This window comes from Ahaetulla prasina, chromosome 2, assembly GCF_028640845.1.
Source record: "Ahaetulla prasina isolate Xishuangbanna chromosome 2, ASM2864084v1, whole genome shotgun sequence".
In the NCBI taxonomy this organism is placed as follows: Eukaryota; Metazoa; Chordata; class Lepidosauria; order Squamata; family Colubridae; genus Ahaetulla; species Ahaetulla prasina.
In genome coordinates, this window is record NC_080540.1 from 286,793,596 (window position 1) to 286,814,866 (window position 21,271).

Genomic DNA, 21,271 nt, shown 5'->3' on the forward strand with positions numbered 1-21,271 from the left:
CCTGAAGGCAGGACAAGAAGCAATGGATGGAAACTAATCAAGAAGAGAACCAGCCTAGAACTAAGGAGCAATGTTCTGACTATTAGTGGAACAGCTTGCCACCAGATGCTGTGGATGCTACAACACTGGAGTTTTTTTAACAAGAGAATGGACAGCCATTTGTCTGAAATGATATAGGGTCTCCTGCTTGGGTTGGACTAAAAAACTTTAAACTCAATTATTCTGTTATTCTAGAACAGGGGTGTCAAACTCACGTCATCACGTGACATATCACAACATTCCCCCCACTCTTTGCTAAACCATGTGTGGGCATGGCCAGCATGTGACGCATCTCTCCCGTGGGCCACAAATTTGACACTCTTGCTCTAGAAGATGAGTTTTAACATATATGCTTGGATTTTCTCAACCCCTTTTTTGGCTATCTGAGATACTTTTTTCTGTATCTCAGATAGCCAAAAATATTTGGAAACCTTGAAAAATGCCTGCAGATAATTTATTATTATATTAGATTTGTATCCCAGCTTTATTAAGTAACTCAAGGTGGTAACATGCATAATACTCTATCCTTCCCCCCACAAAAACTCTGTGAGGTGGATTAGTCAGCTTTCATGCCTAAAGTGGGACTAGATCTCACAGTCTCCTGGTGATCGGTCCAAAGTCACCCAGCCAGCTTTCATAGCTAAGGAGGGACTAGCGCACAGTCTACTAGTTTCTAGGCCAGCACCTTAACCACTACACTAAACTGACTCTAATCAATCATAGTGGCTGATATTCCCATTGTAGCATTTCTAGGCATAATCCCTTTTTAGGTGAATGTTGTTGCTGTGGGCAATTAAGACCGTTGATGGCTCCATACTATATATCCATCAATTGTACTTCACTCACCAACATGAGTTAGGGTACAATCTCCATTCAAGATGCAAGCAGGTAGAAACAACTGTGTAGGAGAAGACTTCCATGTAAACATGTCTATTTATCAAACTGAATCGTCATCTTCTTTTAATGACCCCATAATAATCCCTTGCGATGTGGAGTCTGGGCAACTGAATGGAACTGAGTGTTTACTGGCCAGATGCCCTTCTTGACACCAATGTGGAGTTATATTCAGGAGATATATTCTCAACGTGCCCAGAGAGAGAAATATCTGCCTCCACCTAGGATCAAACTCACAGCCTCCTGATTGTTAGGCGAGAGCTCCACCTCTAGGCCACCGCGCCACTCTATTTATCCAACTGAATGAAGAGAGTTATCTAACAACATGACAACACAATGGAATTCCTGTTTGAATATTAGGGTAGATGTTAAGCTTACAAGGATTGCTGGGTTGTGAGTCCATAGGAATCATGAGCTTGGCACGCGTTGCTCGTCGAGCTGCAAGTGAACGTTCCAATGTGGATATGCTGCTTCCAACTTCTTCTGTGTCAGGAACTGAAAGAAAACAAAGCAAAGCTTAAATGCATGAGCGTAAGATGAGCGGCTATATAAATGCTTTAAAGGACTAAATAAAATTCAAATACAAGTTGTTTGGCTCCTTGCTTCCCAGCCCGTGGAAAGATAAATGGACATGTTTTGTCATAGCTTCCAATTTAAAAAGTGAGGGACTCAATCAACATCCCTTCTTAATAGTAGCATAGAAAATATTAAGGGCCACTTTGGAATCAAATGAATTGCTTCTCATTTTCTCAGAATTGACTTTGAATGCTAATTCCACTTGTAAATTTGTGTCACAGCTTAGTCATGTCTCCTTGTAGCTCCAGTGGAAAGTACTTTGCAGAAATGCTGATCGTCTTTCAAAAATATAGTTTGTGACTAGACTTCCTTATAGCTCGTGGAAAAAAATTCACGGCAAGAACCATCATATTTTCATATGCTAATTATTTGGTCCAGTCAGCATTTGACATTTGGTGTGATTTTATTTATTCATTTATTTAAATATTTCCCCCCAAGCCTAGAAACCAGGATTCTGGGAGTGCTAGTCCTGACTTAGCTGTGAAAGCCAGGCACTCTCTCAGCCTGCAATGTCAGGGTCAGGTGACAAGTCATTCCATCAAATCCTGTTGCTACCAATGGATCTGGGGGGGGAAATGAATCCTGCACTTGTGGGGAAATTCTAGGAAGAAAAGAAAAAGTCATCCATCTTGTAGCACACAACACTGAGTCACTAACTATGGCAATAAAAAGTGGACAATAAAAGCAAATACAAAATGAAAGGAAGAAAAATAAATTAGAGGCCCAGACTATATATTTTTTTGGTTTACATTTATATCCCGCCCTTCTCCGAAGACTCAGGGCGGCTTACAGTGTATAAGGCAATAGTCTCATTCTATTCGTATATTTACAAAGTCAACTTATTGCCCGCCCCAACAATCTGGGTCCTCATTTTACCTACCTTATAAAGGATGGAAGGCTGAGTCAACCTTGGGCCGGGCTTGAACCTGCAATAATTGCAGGCTGCTGTGTTCTAATAACAGGCTTCTTACCAGCCTGAGCTACCACAGCCCCTATATCTATACCTATTCTCTTTAATCTCAAGGTTTCAACTTTATTCTTCCAGTGTCCAACTTTCATCAATTCATGGAGCACTAAGACTGGTGCAGGACACTTGCCATGGCTGACTCGCCCTGGCAGTCTCACCATTGTCGACTCGCCCCAGCAGACTTGCCAAGCCCAACTTGCCATGGAAGAACTCACCACAGGATAACTCAAGACAAAGACAAGTGGGACTGCAGCTCACCCAAGCCTTGAGGACTTCTAACTTGAGAAGGTTCAAATCTAAAGCAAGACAAGGCCTGGTGCAAGGGACTTGGAGCATATCCACTCTACCTAGTCTTAATTGCAAGATTGGGTTTAGCTAGTCTAGAGAAAAGAAGGAATTTTGTGGGTGTGGGGGGGGGAATGACAGATGGTAGTATCTAGTATCTGAGAAGCTGCCACAAAGAGGAGGGGGACAATTTATTTTCTAAAGCACCAGAGGTCAGAAAAAGTAACAATGGATGGAAACTAATCAAGGAGAGAAGCAACCTGGGATTAAGGAGAAACTTCCTTACAGTGAGGACAATTAACCAGCGGAACAGTTTTGCCTTCAGAAGTTGTAAGTGCTTCATCACTGGAGGCTTTTAAGAAGAGACTGGACGGCCACTTGTCTGAAATGGTGTAGGATCTCCTCAGTGGTGGGATTCAAATAATTTAACAACCGGTTCTCTGCCCTAATGATTTTTTCCAACAACCAGTTCGCCAAACTGCTCAGAAAGTTAACAACTGGTTCTCCCAAAGTGGTGCGAACTGGCTGAATCCCACCACTGGATCTCCCGCTTGAGCAGGGGTTGGACCAGAAAATCTCCAAGGTCCCTTCCAGCTCTATTGTAGTCTGATTCTAATCTAATTGAATGGGCAGATACCCTCAGGAGAGCATTTGAAAGGCAACATATGATCTCCAGTTACTTGAAGTCATTTACTGCACAAATGAACCCTGATAACTTCAGCAGTACATTCAAGAATAAAATCTTAGGATGAAATTATATCATATTTCAAGATTTTAATAGGGTTGCATACATAAAACATTTTAAATATATATATATATATATATATATATATATATATATATATATATATATATATATATATATATATATATATTTGTTTTCTGAGGTTTTCACGGGTGTTTGTATATAGGTCTTTGGTTGTTCGGGTTTTCTCCCGTGTAAAATTGGAAGTGTCTTGGCGGCGTTTCGACGAAGTCTCATTCGTCATCTTCAGGCTTCAGCTTCGTGCTTCTGGGAGCAATGTGTGATCGCAGCTGTTTCTTCCTTTTAACTGCTAGTGGGGTTTGAACTGATTGGGTGGGAGCTTGGCTGTGCTCTGATTGGATGGGGTTTTCTGTGCTCTGATTGGCTGGGGTGTGTCCTGTGTTGGTGGGGGCTTGGTTGTGCTCAGTCTAATCTGTGCTGCAGGGGGATTTGAGCTGGTGAGCTGCACTGCTGCTGTTTGGCTTCGTGTTCGTGGTCGTGCTACATCTTCGTAGTGGGTGTCAGTCTGCTGCATGTATGGATTGGAGGGGTTTGAAGTGGCTAATGTTGCAGCTGCGGTCTGGCTTCTGGTCCTTGGTCGTGCTTCCTGATCAGTGTGGGTTTGGGTGTGCTTTCTGGGTGGATGTGTGGTGGTGACATCCTGTGTGGACCTCGTGAGTGTGGGTCTGGTGTCATTCCTCGTGTTAGGGACACGTTTGTCAATAAGGGCAGGTTTCCAAATGGCTGGTAGGCGGAGGTATCATCTCGTTTGTTCATGCTGTGTGGGCGTTTTTCTATCTCGATGGCTTCTCTGATTATTCTGTTGTTAAAGTGTTCAGTTTTGGCGATAGTTCTGGTCTTTTTAAAGTCAATATCGTGTCCTGTGACTTTAAAGTGTTGGACCAGGGAAGAAGTTGGTTCCTCTTTTTTGAATGAGTTCTTGTGTTCTTCAATGCGTGCACTTATTCTCCTGTTGGTTTGTCCAATGTATGTGGTGGGGCAGGCGGTGCATGGGATTTCATATACTCCTTGATTTTCTAACTCAATTTTGTCTTTGGGGTTTCTTAGGATGGTGGATATTTTTTGGTTTGTGCAGAATGCTGTCTTGATGTTATGTTTGTGGAGGATCTTGCTGATTCTGTCTGTGGTGCCTTTTATATATGGGAGGAGGGCTGTGCCATTTTCTTGCTCTCTGTCTTGGGTTTTAGTGGGGGTTCTTTTGGATTAGTTTGGTAATCTTATTTCTCTGGAATCCATTGGATGTTAGTACGTTTGTGAGAGTGTGTAGTTCGGTTTTAGGTGTTGTTCATCAGCTAAGCATTTTGTTCTAGAGATGAGTGTCTTGGCTACGGAGTTGATCTGTGCTGGGTGGTGGTGTGAGAGTGCATGCAGATAGCGGTTTGTGTGTGTTTTCTTCTGGTAGATGGTGTGTCCTAGGGAGCCATTGGGTTTCTTGTAGACTAAGACATCTAGGAAGGAAGTTGGTTGTTAACTCCTGTTTCCATGGTGAACTGTATTTTGGGGTGTAGGCTATTGAGGTGTGTGAGGAAGTTTTCAAGTTTTTCTTTCCCGTGTGGCCAGATTATGAAGGTGTCGTCTACGTATCTGAGCCAGAGTTTGGGTTTGTGATCAGATTTTTCTAGTGCTTGGGTTTCAAAGTGTTCCATGTAGAGGTTGGCAATGACAGGTGAGAGGGTGATCCCATGGGTGCGCCTTCTATTTGTTTGTATTTTGTCCGTTATAGATGAAGTATGTGTTGGATAGGCAGTGGTTGGTCAGATCTAGTATGTGCTTGGGGGGGTTATATTTGTTTTGGATAGCTGTCAAGGCTTCTTTGATTGGGACTTGGGTGAAGAGGATATGACATCAAAGCTCACGAGTAGGTCGCTGGGCTGTAAGTTTTGTTTCTTTATGATCTCTATGAACTGGAATGAGTTTTTACGTGTGAGGCGATGGATTCTGCATAGGGCTGTAGTTGTTTGGCGAGAAATTTGGCTAGGTTTTGTAGAGGTGAGCCTATGGAGCTGACTATGGGTCTGAGTGGGGTTCCTTCTTTGTGTATCTTGGGAGGCCGTAGAGCTTAGGGCATCTGGATGATTTCTCTCTGGGAATGATTCTTTGTTGGATTTCTTCGCTGATGGGGAGGCTTTTATTTTGGATCTAGTGGTTTTTCTAGGTAGGTGGTGGGGTCTGTTTTAGGGGCTTGTATGCAGGGTCTTGGAGTAGGTTGGTTAATTTGGTTTGGTAGTCAGATGTGTTCATAACCACCGTGGCGTTGCCCTTGTCTGCTGGTAGGATTATTATGCTGGTATCTTTTTTCAGGTTAAGTAGTGCTGTCTGTTCCTCTTTGGGTAAGTTGCTTTTGGGTGGCTTGCTGCTGCAGAGGATGTTGGTGATTTCGAGTCTGATTTTGTTAGCGTCATCGGGGTTGATTTTGGTCAGGCTGGTTTCAACTCCATATAATGGTCTCAGTGGGGATGTATTTGGGAGTGACTGCAAAGTTGAATCCTTTGGAAAGGACATCGGTTTCAGCTTTGGTGAGGATCCTATCTGAGATGTTATGCACTGTTTGTTTCATGTGTTGCTGTGAGGGTGGAGGGTTTGTTTTCTGGCGTTCTTGTAGTCTTGAGTTTGTTGGTGTCGTGTCTGTCTTGAGGGTGGTCTGTGTTTCGCTCTCAGGCGGCAAGTTGTTTGATTTGTCCCAAAGTGCGGGTGCATCTTGTTGCTGAGTTTGAGGTGAAGTGTGAGGAGATCTTTGTTGATTTGATCTAGGAGGAATCTTTTTGTGTGAAGTTCATTTCTGATTAAGGCCAATTCTGTTCTTTTTAGGATGCGTTTGGTGGCTGCAGAGTTGGAGTGGAATTTCAATTGGAAGCATTTGGGGATTAAATTTTCATCGCGGCAGTTTCGTAGGAATGCGAGGTCACATAAAATGGAAGCTCTTTGGACTTCTAGTTTTTCATAGGTCCTGGTCAGATGGTGGATTTCCTCCCGTGAGGTGCAATATTTGTTTTCTGAGGTTTTCACGGTGTTTGTATATAGGTCTTTGGTTGTTGGGTTTTCTCCGTGTAAAATTGGAAGTGTCTTGGCGGCGTTTGACAGTCTCATTCGTCATCTTCAGGCTTCAACCGTGCTTCTGGTAGCAATGTGTGATCGCAGCTGTTTCTTCCTTTTAACTGCTAGTGGGGATTTGAACTGATTGGGTGGGAGCTTGGCTGTGCTCTGATTGGATGGGGGTTTTTCTGTGCTCTGATTGGCTGGGGGTGTGTCCTGTGTTGGTGGGGGCTTGGTTGTGCTCAGTCTAATCTGTGCTGCAGGGGATTTGAGCTGGTGAGCTGCACTGCTGCTGTTTGGCTTCGTGTTCGTGGTGCGTGCTACATCTTCGTAGTGGGTGTCAGTCTGCTGCATGTATGGATTGGAGGGGTTTGAAGTGGCTAATGTTGCAGCTGCGGTCTGGCTTCTGGTCCTTGGTCGTGCTTCCTGATCAGTGTGGGTTTGGGTGTGCTTTCTGGGTGGATGTGTGGTGGTGACATCCTGTGTGGACCTCGTGAGTGTGAGTCTGGTGTCATTCCTCGTGTTAGGGACACGTTTGTCAATAGGGGCAGGTTTCCAAATGGCTGGTAGGCGGGAGGTATCATCTCGTTTGTTCATGCTGTGTGGACGTTTTTCTATCTCGATGGCTTCTCTGATTATCCTGTTGTTAAGTGTTCAGTTTTGGCGATAGTTCTGGTCTTTTTAAAGTCAATATCGTGTCCTGTGGCTTTAAAGTGTTGGACCAGGAAGAAGTTGGTTCCTCTTTTGAATGAGTTCTTGTGTTCTTCAATCGTGCACTTATTCTTCTGTTGGTTTGTCCAATGTATGTGGTGGGGCAGGCGGTGCATGGGATTTCATATACTCCTTGATTTTCTAACTCAATTTTGTCTTTGGGGTTTCTTAGGATGGTGGATATTTTTTGGTTTGTGCAGAATGCTGTCTTGATGTTATGTTTGTGGAGGATCATGCTGATTCTGTCTGTGGTGCCTTTTATATATGGAGGGCTGTGCCATTTTCTTGCTCTCTGTCTTGGGTTTTAGTGGGGGGTTCTTTTTGGATTAGTTTGGTAATCTTATTTCTCTGGAATCCATTGGATGTTAGTACGTTTGTGAGAGTGTGTAGTTCGGTTTTTAGGTGTTGTTCATCAGCTAAGCATTTTGTTCTAGAGATGAGTGTCTTGGCTACGGAGTTGATCTGTGCTGGGTGGTGGTGTGAGAGTGCATGCAGATAGCGGTTCAGCTATCCAAAACAAATATAACCCCCCCAAACACATACTAGATCTGACCAACCACTGCCTATCCAACACATACTTCATCTATAACGGACAAAAATACAAACAAATAGAAGGCGCACCCATGGGATCACCCCTCTCACCTGTCATTGCCAACCTCTACATGGAACACTTTGAAACCCAAGCACTAGAAAAATCTGATCACAAACCCAAACTCTGGCTCAGATCGTGAGCGCCACCTTCATAATCTGGCCACACGGGAAAGAAAAACTTGAAAACTTCCTCACACACCTCAATAGCCTACACCCCAAAATACAGTTCACCATGGAAACAGAAGTTAACAACCAACTTCCCTTCCTAGATGTCTTAGTCTACAAGAAACCCAATGGCTCCCTAGGACACACCATCTACCAGAAGAAAACACACACAAACCGCTATCTGCATGCACTCTCACACCACCACCCAGCACAGATCAACTCCGTAGCCAAGACACTCATCTCTAGAACAAAATGCTTAGCTGATGAACAACACCTAAAACCGAACTACACACTCTCACAAACGTACTAACATCCAATGGATTCCAGAGAAATAAGATTACCAAACTAATCCAAAAGAACCCCCACTAAAACCCAAGACAGAGAGCAAGAAAATGGCACAGCCCTCCTCCCATATATAAAAGGCACCACAGACAGAATCAGCAAGATCCTCCACAAACATAACATCAAGACAGCATTCTGCACAAACCAAAAATATCCACCATCCTAAGAAACCCCAAAGACAAAATTGAGTTAGAAAATCAAGGAGTATATGAAATCCCATGCACCGCCTGCCCCACCACATACATTGGACAAACCAACAGAAGAATAAGTGCACGATTGAAGAACACAAGAACTCATTCAAAAGAGGAACCAACTTCTTCCTGGTCCAACACTTTAAAGTCACAGGACACGATATTGACTTTAAAAAGACCAGAACTATCGCCAAAACTGAACACTTTAACAACAGAATAATCAGAGAAGCCATCGAGATAGAAAACGCCCACACAGCATGAACAAACGAGATGATACCTCCGCCTACCAGCCATTTGAAACCTGCCCTTATTGACAAACGTGTCCCTAACACGAGGAATGACACCAGACCCACACTCACGAGGTCCACACAGGATGTCACCACCACACATCCACCCAGAAAGCACACCCAAACCCACACTGATCAGGAAGCACGACCAAGGACCAGAAGCCAGACCGCAGCTGCAACATTAGCCACTTCAAACCCCTCCAATCCATACATGCAGCAGACTGACACCCACTACGAAGATGTAGCACGACCACGAACACGAAGCCAAACAGCAGCAGTGCAGCTCACCAGCTCAAATCCCCCTGCAGCACAGATTAGACTGAGCACAACCAAGCCCCCACCAACACAGGACACACCCCCAGCCAATCAGAGCACAGAAAAACCCCCATCCAATCAGAGCACAGCCAAGCTCCCACCCAATCAGTTCAAATCCCCACTAGCAGTTAAAAGGAAGAAACAGCTGCGATCACACATTGCTCCCAGAAGCACGAAGCTGAAGCCTGAAGATGACGAATGAGACTTCGTCGAAACGTCGCCAAGACACTTCCAATTTTACACGGGAGAAAACCCGAACAACCAAAGACCTATATATATATATATATATATATATATATATATATATATATATATATATATATATATATATATATATATATATATATATATATAACTTCAGATCAAACTCTAATGCCAGGATTATGGTCTATGGTGGAAGATTTGGCAAATTAATAGCATAAAATGAGAAGCTTTAGTTCCACATACAAACAAGTATAAATATCTGGAATTACACTGATTTGCTATACTCATTATTATCTATATTAAACCCTAATATAAACATCCCTGTTTATATCTGAAATAGCAATTACTGATTTTGTGAGCATTAGAATTGCAGAAGAAAATCTGATTGTAATTGTTTATTTAAGAGTTTTGCTTTGAATTGACCTCTCTGTAGATTTCATATCTAATATTTACTAATGATTATGAAAAAAATGTGCTATTTTAAATATCTGAGATCCAATTCAAATGTAATCTAGGTAGGAAAAAATTACCTATCCAACAGGAATCCAAAGCTTGAGATCTTAAGTCATGAAAAGATACTAGATAAATAACCTGCCTGAGATCCACGCCACACCCAAAACTTTTACTCACAAAGTTGCTAGGAGGAACAGAGGAAGAGGGCCATCATTCACCTGTTTTTGAACTTCTGATATACAGTATCTGTTTGGCCAGTGTGATAGATGCTGGCCTAGGAAGATCTTTGAACTGAACCAATCTCAGGGCTACTTTTAGCTAATAGACTAGACTAGACTAGACTAGACTAACTAGAGTAGAATAGAATAGAATAGAATAGAATAGAATAGAATAGAATAGAATAGAATTAGATTACAATATAACAACAGAGTTGGAAGGGACCTTGGAGGCCTTCTAGTCCAACCCCCTGCCCAGGCAGGAAACCCTACACCATCTCAGTCAGATGGTTATCCAACATTTTCTTAAAAATTTCCAGTGTTGGAGCATTCACAACTTCTGCAAGCAAGTCGTTCAACTTATTAATTGTTCTAACTGTCAGGAAATTTCTCCTTAGTTCTAAGTTGCTTCTTTCCTTGATCAGTTTCCACCCATTCCTTCTTGTTCTACTCTCGGGTGCTTTGGAGAACAGCCCGTCTCCCTCTTCTTTGTGGCAACCCCTGAGATATTGGAACACTGCTATCATGTCTCCCCTAGTTCTTCTTTTTATTAAACTAGACATACCCAGTTCCTGCAACCGTTCTTCATATGTTTTAGCCTCCAGTCCCCTAATCATCTTTGTTGCTCTTCTCTGCACTCTTTCTAGAGTCTCAGCATCTTGTAGAATGTCCTATTTCTGCAATGCCCAAGGTCCAGGCAGCTATGTACTTTAAAGAAATTTGTATCTTCGGGCCTTGAGGTGTCAGTGATTAAGTAAAATTTAGAGGATAATTGGAGATTATCTTAACCAGAGATTAGAATGAACCTGGTTGGCCTTTCATAAGGCTTTAAAAACCTGGCTATGTGTCCAGGCCCAGGACTCAGAATGTGCTAAAGACCAATTTAAGCTAAAGCTTAAATACTACTTGGTTATCTATGTACTTGTTATGGATGTTTTTATTGTTTTGTATTGTTGAAATGGTTTTATAGTGTTAGAATTGTAAGCCACCCAGAGTTACTTGGTTGAGATGGGTGGATATAGAAACGGAATAAAAAATAAATAAAAATAATAAAAGTGGTCGAGAGTTTAAATAATAATAATAAAAATAATAAAAGTGGTGTGAATAAGTGTGTTTAAATAAGGGAGTGCATCAGAGATGGGTTTCAGCAGGTTCTGACCAGTTCTGGAGAACCGGTAGCGGAAAATTTGAATAGTTCGGAGAACCGGTAGTAAAAATTCTGACTGGCCCTGCCCCCATCCATTCTCTGCCTCCCAAGTCCCAGCTGATCAGTAGGAAATGGGGATTTTGCAGTAACCTTCCCCTGGATTGGGGAGGGAATGGAGATTTTATAGTATCCTTCCCCTGGAATGGGGTGGGAGTGGAGATTTTACCCACCAAGCCACGGCCACCAAGCCACGGCCACAGAACCGGTAGTAAAAAAATTTGAAACCCACCACTGGAGTGCATACATGCTTGAATGATGTTTACTAATGAGGTTGGTTGGAGAGATAAATATGGTGGTGACAGTATCAGCAGTGACTTCATTCAGTCAGGCTATGACTTTGACCACGATTGGCGGGAAGCCTAAGCTTGAAAAAAAAGCTACCAATCCTGCATTTATAACATTTATAGCTAGAGACACACAAGAACGTAAAAACATACAGAAACCTTAAACACAATACAGAACATATCCAGAGACTAATCAATAGGCCATCGTCAACAACAAAATCTTATGAATTAATGTCTTGTGGAATGTTCCCTCTGCCATGTGTTGCTAGCAAGATTAGTGCAATATTACTTGCCATCAAACCTACCGTATATATTTGGCATCAAAAACATCACATTTTTCCCCCTTATCTGACCACTATGAGGAGCCAATAAACCTGAACTGGTGCTTAGGTTGTGTTTTTCACACAATGCCTACCACATCCCATCTTGAGGCACACTTGTGGATGAAATTCCATAATTGCTTCTCGCATGATGTTTCCCTGGAATTCATTAGGGATTGTATATGGGTGTGAACCTGTGCTGTACAGTGCTTTTTTACATATGGTAAGAAGCAATATTACCAGACTGTGGGGCACTCTTGCTGCCCATCTGCGTTTCAGATTGGCTGTGGCTGCCTGGAGTGATTTCTTGACAGCTCTTGATTGGTGAGACTCTTCCCGGTGGATCAGAACCTGACGGCTTTTCAATGTTCTTCATTTCCATCTCTTCATGGTGTATCCAAAGATCTGGAGGCCTCAGATCTTTCTGGCTGCCCTTTCTTTTGCCAGCGCTATGAGTAGCACGCTTTCTGTTCAGGAGAGGAAGAAGGTAGGAGAGAAAAGTCAAAATGCCCCAGTTTCTTAAATAATGATCTTATTTCTCATAGTACTCAATGGATGCAGTGAGGGATTGATTACATTTATTCCCTTTGCCCGAGTAAAATTTCAGCCTAAACTGATCAAGAACAACAGGCTTAGACAACTTAGAACTACAGACTACCTTCGGTCTGACCTAAGCGTAGCACACAAAATTATATGCTACAATGTCCTACCTGTCAACGACTACTTCAGCTTCAACTGCAACAATACACGAGCACACAATAGATACAAACTCAAGGTAAACAGCTCCAAACTAGATTGCAGAAAATACGACTTCAGCAACAGAGTGATCAACGCTTGGAATGCACTACCTGACTCTGTGGTTTCATCCCAAAATCCCCAAAATTTTAACCTAAAACTGGCTACTGTTGACCTCACCCCATTCCTAAGAGGTCTGTAGGGGGCGTGCATAAGTGCACCAGCGTGCCTTCCATCCCTGTCCTAATGTCCCCATTTATTCGTATCCATTTCACGTATTCATAATCATGTTTATACTTATATCTGTTATCTTATACATGCTTGACAAAATAAATAAATTTTAAAAAATGATCAAACTTTATCCTATCTTGGGGAAGGACACTCACCTATATAATGGACCCCAAATGGCTGTGATCCCAAATTCTACTTTAAGGGCAATTTATCAAGTGGATTATTCCCATCAACCCCCATTGCTCTATTAAGATGCCATTTGGGAGGAAAAAAGACAATATCTGTCTTTTTAGATGCCTTTTTAGATGCTTAGATGCATCTGAGATGATGATTCTTAGATGCCTTATGCAGCAGTATCATACCAAGTTAGGCTTAATCATCACCTAATCTATGCATCTTTTAGGCTGCATGGAGAAATTTAATAAAAATGGTTTTGTATGGTAAATCATTCTTTTTATTAGATGACTGATATGAGGAAGATGTTCCAGGCTGGAATAGAATCAAGAATTAAGGGCAGCATATAGGATAATATAGGTAGTCCTCAACTTACAACCATTGGTTTAGCATCTGTTCAAAGCTACCATGGCACTAACAAAGGGGGCTTACAAATTCTCCTTGAGCTTCCAAACAATCCTCACAGTGACGTGGTTAAAATTTGACTGCTTGGTAACCGTCAGGTACATATCTACAATAGTCACACTGCCCCAGGGCCATGGGATCACCATTTATAATCTTCCCAGCCAGCTTCCAGCAAGCAAAGGGGAAGGGGAAGCTGGATCATGTGATTCACTTAACAACTTTAATGATTAGCTTAATAATCATGAGAAAAAAAATTGTAAAATCAGGTATGATTCACTTAATGATCACCTTGTTTAGCAACATAAATACTGGTTTGTATTGTGTCCTAAGTTGAGAACTACCTATATGCCAGGCCTGTATACATTGATAAGCACTTGATATATTGCATGGTCTTTAAGCTTTGAAACTGGATGATTATGCAGAGCTACCAACCCTCCTCCTTATCTCTATCTCTATCTCTATCTCTATCTAACTCTATCTCTATCTCTATCTCTATCTCTATCTCTATCTCTATCTCTATCTCTATCTCTATCTCTATCTCTATCTATCTCTACCTCTACCTCTATCTCTACCTCTACCTCTACATCCATTCATCCATCCATCCATCTATCTATCTATCTATCTATTGATCAACCTACCTACCTACCTACCTATCCTTCTCTCTCTCTCTCTCTAATCTAGCTAGCTAGCTAGCTACACACAAACACACAGACACACACATATATTGTGGGCTTCAGCTTTCAAAATCAATAAATATTCTAACAGCTATGAAACCACCAGGGATATACCGTATATACTCGAGTATAAGCCGACCCAAATATAAGCCGAGGCACCTAATTTTACCACAAAAAACTGGGAAAAACTATTGACTCGAGTATAAGCCGAGGGTGGGAAATGAGGCAGCTACTGGTCAATGTAAAAAATAAAGATAGAGCCAAGTAAAATAACATGAATATTTATTTGAACGAAAAACAATAAAAGTGCAAAAGGGGGAAGGAGGATTCCCAGCTCTAAACAAAGGGAAATCCCGGAATGCCAGCGCGAAAGGTGGTGCTCGCGTTCCTCCTCCCTTGCTCAAAAGCCCCAACATGATATTGGAATTGGATGCCATTATATACCTGCTGAGGGGATAATTTGAATAACTTGAAAGATATAAAAGCTCTAAACATATTTGTTTAAAAATCTAAAATCTATACTTAAAATAAATGAATATAAAGTAATAAAGTTCTTTAAAGTTGTAATTCACTTTGCTGCTGAAAAAGAAAGGAAGCTTAACACCTTAAATGGTATTTATTAACTGAAATATCATCAAATCAAATATATAATGAGGTATATTATAATGACCTTTGTTTTCAGAAAGAAGCATGATGGAAGTTTTTCAATAAAGGGAAATATAGAAAAACTTAGTGTCATGCTCATATATCATCTTTACAGATGTTGTTAACACTATACTATGGCAGCATATGATGGTACAATGTTTCAATCAATTTCAGGATGAAAAACTCATCAATGAGGAGGAGGAGTATAATTTATTAACCTTGTATGATATCAGTTTCTCAAGGACTCTAGAAGGACCCGAGGAAGAAATCTCTGCCCCCTCCCCACTTTCCCTTTCCAACCCAGCCTTCCAAGGGGACCCGAGAGGAAGAAATCTCTGCCCCTCCCACTTTCCCTTTCCAACCCAGCCTTCCAAGGGGACCTTGAGGAGAAATCTCTGCCCCTCCCACTTTCCCTTTCCAAGGCAGCCTTCCAAGAGGACCTCTCGAAAAGAGCGAAAGCTTTCTCCTGGTCGTTTACCACCACCATACCCTCCACGCCGCCATCCTAGGCTGGGTTAGAAACAAGGAGGAAGTTCAAGGACCACATCGATGGCACGAGCTCAGATTGCCGGCTGGGGATGATGGGCGCTGCAGTGCGATCTCGGAGAGACTAGGGGAAGAAAGAATGACTGTTTCCCACACCCTAGGATTGGGGAAAACATTGACCCCCTTAGTTGCGGGAGAAGGGTTGCGCTTCAAAGCGGTCGCCTCCATCCATCAATCCATCCTTCCTTCCTTCCTTCCTTCCATCCTTTTTTTTCCCAGCGAGCGGTGCGTGTGTGTGACATGCAAGCAAGGCGTCTCACGGGCATGTGAACTGGGTATGTCTAGTTTAGGGGTGACATGATAGGAACATTCCAATATCTCAGGGCTGCCACAAAGAAGGGGAATCAAACTATTCTCCAAAGCACCTGAGGGCAGGACAAGAAGCATGGGTGGAAACTAATCAAGGAGAGAAGCAACCTAGAACTAAGGAGAAATTTCCTGACAGTTAGAACAATTAACCAGTGGAACAACTTGCCTCCAGAAGTTGTGAATGCTCTAACACTGGAAGTTTTTAAGAAGATATTGGATAAGCATTTGAAGTGGTATAAGGTTTCCTGCGTAAGCAGGGGTTAGACTAGAAGACCTCCAAGGTCCCTTCCAACTCTATTATTCTGTTTTTTTGTTCTGTTTTCTTTCTAATCTATCTATCTATCTATCTATCTATCTATCTATCTATCTATCTATCTATCTATCTATCTATCTATCTATCTATCTATCTATCTAATTAGCTAGCTAGCTAGCTATCATTATCTCGCTTCAAAAGACAAAACCTAAACACGAAGTTGTAGCTGAATAGCCCTACATAATTTAGCTTTTTCCAAGCTGGTGATTTCCAAAGGCTTTGAAATGCGACTTTCCTCATCCTCTGCCAGGATAAGCTGATGTGCTCAGAAGGCTGGGAATGGTGGCATTTCCCTACATTTCTTGTGGGCAGAAGGTGGACCCCTATGTTTCCTTGAAAACACCTCCCAATATTTATTAGGTGACTTCTCTCCCCAGAAGAAAGGTCAGCGCTGTTTAACAATCCGTCAGCTAAATCCTATCGAGTCAAAGGGGCCAGTCAATGGGGCTAGGATGAATTCTGGGTCACCAGGGACCCTTTTTTTGTGCCCGTTCCCCAACCAGGGCGGGCCAAGCAGCCGCTCTTTTAGCGGCTCTGGAATGGATGTTGGGGTTGCCCGAAGGGGCAGGCTCTTTTCAACTCCCCGCCTTTTTAAACGCGTCCTGCCGGGCGGCGACAGGACGCGGACACCAAAAGCGGCGCCTGCTCTTCTGCGCTTTTATTTTTTTTTAGTATTCAAGCGGGAGCAGAGGCTCGGGCCTGCGGGGGGGCCGGAAAAAGGAGCCGAGGAGCTGCAGCAACGTTGCAAGAGAGCCGAAAAGAGGGGTGTGGGGGGGGGAGAGAAGCAAAAAAGAAGAAGAAGCAGCAAGCTTTCCAGCCGACTTCGGTGTGGCGCGAGAATCCGATCCACCGCCTCCTTCCCCCGGCCGACAGGGCTGAACTGCCGCGCTGCACCACCACTTCCCAAAACAGATTTCCAGACTTGGAAGCAGCCCGCCACGAAACGAGGAGGAGGAGGAGGAAGCGGCGGCGCGGCTGCTCCTGCTGCTGTTTCGCTCTCCGCCCCCTTCCAGCACCTTGACGCAGAGCGAGAGAGAGCAGAGAAAGGAACCGCGCCGTCCGACCGGCTGTGTGTGTGTTTGTGGTGGGGGTCCCGTCCCAGCCACCCACCCACTCGCTGCCTTTCCCTCTTCTGAGCGTGGGCTGATCTTAGAAGCGCTGTCGGCGGGGCCGTCGCCTCCTCCTCTTCCTCCACGCTCGCTCCTCTTGCACGCCCCTCAACCCCCATCCCCACCCTCTCCAGCGTGAAGGTCACCTCCTCCTCTTCCAGGCGGCGGCGGCGGCGGCTCAGCGGGCGCCACAGCCGGCAGCTCCGCCTCCCACCTTCCTCCTTGCTAAAGGGCCAAAGTCGGCTCCCCGCCCGCCGCTGGGACCGAGCCAAGCCGGTCGCAGTCCAGCGAGCGGTGAAAGCGACATGCCGGCGCCACTCCGCTTTCACCGTTCGGCTGGACTGCGACCGGCTTGGCTCGGGTCGCAGTAACTCCCGCCAGGCTGTGCGCGAAGAAACCATTTAAAAGTCCAACTTCTGAAGCACGGAGGAGAAGAGAAAGCCTGGCGGGCTTTTAAATGGTTTCTTCGCGGCACAGCCTGGCGGGAGTTACTGCGGACCCGAGCAAGCGGTCCCAGTCCAGCCGAACGGTGAAAGCGACATGCCGGCGCCGCCCGCTTTCACCGTTCGGCTGGACTGCGACCGGCTTGGCTCGGTCCGCAGTAACTCCCGCCAGGCTGTGCCGCCAAGAAACCATTTAAAAGCCCAACTTGAAGCACGGAGGAGAAGAAAGAAAGCCCTGGCGGGCTTTTAAATGGTTTCTTCGCGCACAGCCTGGCGGAGTTACTGCGACCCGAGCAAGCGGTCCCAGTCCAGCCGAACGGTGAAAGCGGAGCGCGCCGGCATGTCGCTTTCACCGTTCGGCTGGACTGCGACCGGCTTGGCTCAGGTCCGCGCGGCGAACTGCTCAGCCTTGGGCAAATCCCGCCGGACGATCTCGCCGCCTCTTTGGCGTCTCCTGTGCGGGGTTCCCGAAGTACATCAAGACGTAGACTCGAGTATAAGCCGAGGGGGCGCTTTTCAGCACAAAAAACGTGCTGAAAAACTCGGCTTATACTCGAGTATATACGGTAGGCCTTATTTAGCATATTTCAAAAATAAAGCCAATGATCCTCAACCTTCTTTCAGGCTGGTAGGCACACGTGGAATTATGAGAATATGTCAGGAGTTCAGGATGGCTGATGGAATGGCTTGTCCATTATCAATTACAAAATCTCACATTTGGACAAAATGTGTCCAAATACAAATGTAGCTTCCCCATATGCATGAATAGACAGATATACACTATGTGTACATTCTAACTATTTATCTAGCTACCTAGTTAAAAGGCAGGTGAAGCAGGAAGTCTGATGGACATCAAGAAAGAGGTTAAGAGCAAATGGTACTTCTAGGACCCTCTGTTTCCTAGAAAGAATGTTTTCAGATAATGAGTTCCTGGCTCTTGGAAATAAAGCTATTCCACTGAGATCAAAGCAGTTGATCTGAAGCTGTTGAGAGAAGCAGAGAAATATAAGAGTTAGATGTAGGAAAATTATATTAGTATCCCACTGCAGAGTGAGAATTCCTCTGTTATCATAGCCAATCAGAGTTTTAAACTCTGTGCAGAGAAGAGCAACAAAGATGATTAGGAGACTGAAGGCTAAAACATATGAAGAACCGTTGCAGGAATTGGGTATGTCTAGTTTAATGAAAAGAAGGACTAGGGATGACATGATAGCAGTGTTCCAAAATCTCAGGGGTTGCCACAAAGAAGAGGGAGTCAGGCTATTCTCCAAAGCACATGAGGGTAGAACAAGAAGCAATGGGTGGAAACTAATCAAGGAGAGAAGCAACTTAGAATTAAGGAGAAATTTCCTGACAGTTAGAACAATTAATCAGTGGAACAATTGGCTTCCAGAAGTTTTGAATGTTCCAACACTGGAAATTTTTAAGAAGATGTTGGATAACCATTTATCTGAAGTGGTGTAGGGTTTCCTGCCTAAGCAGGGGGTTTGACTACAAGGCCTCCAAGGTCCCTTCCAACTCTGTTGTTATATTATAATCTAATTGGAAGGTCCCTTCCAATTCTATTCTATTCTATTCTATTCTATTCTATTCTAGTAATTCCAAGATAGCGTGTGTTTCATGTGACAGACCAGCTAAGACAGAAGGAACTGTCAGGTTTACCAGGTGTTATGAAATCATGGTTTTAGAAGGATTATTTTGTCAGGGATTAGATGCTGCCTTGGGATACAACAGAACAACAGTCTGTACAGTCAAAGCTATACAATAGTAATAGTACTGTAGTATTTTATGGCTGTAGTAATTTATGGCTGTGCAACTTGGACCATAAGGAATGCCAACCGCTGAACAATTGATGCTTTCAAATTGTGGTGCTGGAAAAAAACTCTTGAGAGTCCCTTGGACTGTAAGGAGCTCAAATCAGCCAATCCTAAAGGGCTTCATCACTGGAGGTCTTTAAAAAGCGACTGGACAGTCATTTGTCTGAAGTAGTCTCCTGCTTGAGCAGGGGGTTGGACTAGAAGACCTCCAAAATCCCTTCTAGCTCTATTCTGATTGATTGATTGATTGAATCAACCCTGACTGTTCTTTGGAAGGACAGATGCTGAAGCTGAAACTGAAATACTTTGGCCACCAAATGAGAAAAGAGGACTCCTTGGACAAGACCCTGCTGTTGGGAAATGGTGAAGGCAAAAGGAGAAGAGGATGGCAGAGGATGAGATGGTTTAGATTGGGTCATTGACGCAATGAAAATAAATCTGGGCATACTCTGGAAGACAGTGGAGGAAGGGGGAGCTAGCGTGTTATGGTCCATAGGGTCCCTAAGGGTCAGAAATGGTTTATCAATTGAACAACAACAACAATAAAAGTATACAACATGCACATGAATACAGATATTTCTAGGAATTGACACACAGTTGATGGCACATAATCAATCAAACTGTGAGAGGGATCTTGGAGTCCTAGTGGACAACCATTTAGATATGAGCCAGCAGTGTGCAGCAGCTGCCAAAAAAGCCAACACAGTTCTGGGCTGCATAAATAGAGGGATAGAATCAAGATCACGTGAAGTGTTAATACCACTTTATAATGCCTTGGTAAGGCCACGCTTGGAATATTGCATTCAGTTTTGGTTGCCACGATATAAAAAAGATGTTGAGACTCTAGAAAGAGTGCAGAGAAGAGCAACAAAATGATTAGGAGACTGGAGGCTAAAACATATGAAGAACGGTTGCAGGAACTGGGTATGTCTAGTTTAATGAAAAGAAGGACTAGGGGAGACATGATAGAATAGAATAGAATAGAATTTTTATTGGCCAAGTGTGATTGGACACACAAGGAATTTGTCTTGGTGCATATGCTCTCAGTTTATATTTTATATATACTATTTATATTTTATATATATGTTATATTTTTATGTAGGTCTTTGATTATTTGGGTTTTCTCCCGCGTAAAATTGGAAGTGTCTTGGCAACGTTTTGACAAAGTCTCATTTGTCATCTTCAGGCTTCAGCTTCGTGCTTCTGGGAGCAATGTATGACTGCAGCTGTTTCTTCCTTTTTAACTGCTAGTGGGGGTTTGAACTGATTGGGTGGGAGCTTAGCTGTGCTCTGATTGGCTGGGGGTTTTTTTGTGCTCTGATTGGCTGGGGGTGTGTCCTGTTTGGGTGGGGGCTTGGTTGTGCTCAGATTAGTCTGAGTTGCAGGGGGATTTGAGCTGGTGAACTGCATTGCTGTTGTTTGTCTTCGTGTTCGTGGTCGTGCTACATCTTCATAGTGGGTGTCAGTCTGCTGTTATATTTTTATATATATATAAAATATATAATATAATATAATAATATATTTATATATATTTATATATATATATTATATTTTATATATAATATTTATATATTATATATCAGTTTATATTTGATAGCAGTGTTCCAATATCTCAGGGGTTGCCACAAAGAAGAGTGAGTCAAACTATTCTCCAAAGCACATGATGGTAGAACAAGAAGCGATGGGTGGAAACTAATCAAGGAGAGAAGCAATTTAGAACTAAGGAGAAACTTCCTGACAGTTAGAACAATTAATAAGTGGAACAACTTGCCTGCAGAAGTTGTGAATGCTCCAACATTGGAAATTTTTAAGAAAATGTTGGATAGCTATTTGTCTAAAATGGTGTAGAGTTTCCTGCCTGGGCAGGGGGTTGGACTAGAAGACCTCCAAGGTCCCTTCCAACTTTGTTATTATGTTACGTTAAGCATCAATACAAAATCCATAGGCTCCACCTCTGAATTGAAACATAACCAGAATATTAGCACCTAATATCCCAACTTTTAAACTGGCTTGCAAAGGAAAGCC

At 43.3% G+C, this 21,271-nt stretch overlaps 1 protein-coding gene across 1 annotated transcript in view; it reads right to left on the bottom strand.

Annotated features, from left to right (window-relative positions):
* The window catches only part of DCC (DCC netrin 1 receptor), a 926,782-nt gene that overhangs the window by 56,672 nt on the left and 848,839 nt on the right, over positions 1 to 21,271 (bottom strand). The window contains exons 24-25 of the mRNA XM_058168106.1: positions 12,086 to 12,312; positions 1,312 to 1,428 (exon numbers count right to left, since the gene is read on the bottom strand). Coding sequence (XP_058024089.1) covers positions 1,312 to 1,428; positions 12,086 to 12,312 — 344 coding nt within the window. The remainder of the gene's footprint in view (positions 1 to 1,311; positions 1,429 to 12,085; positions 12,313 to 21,271) is intronic.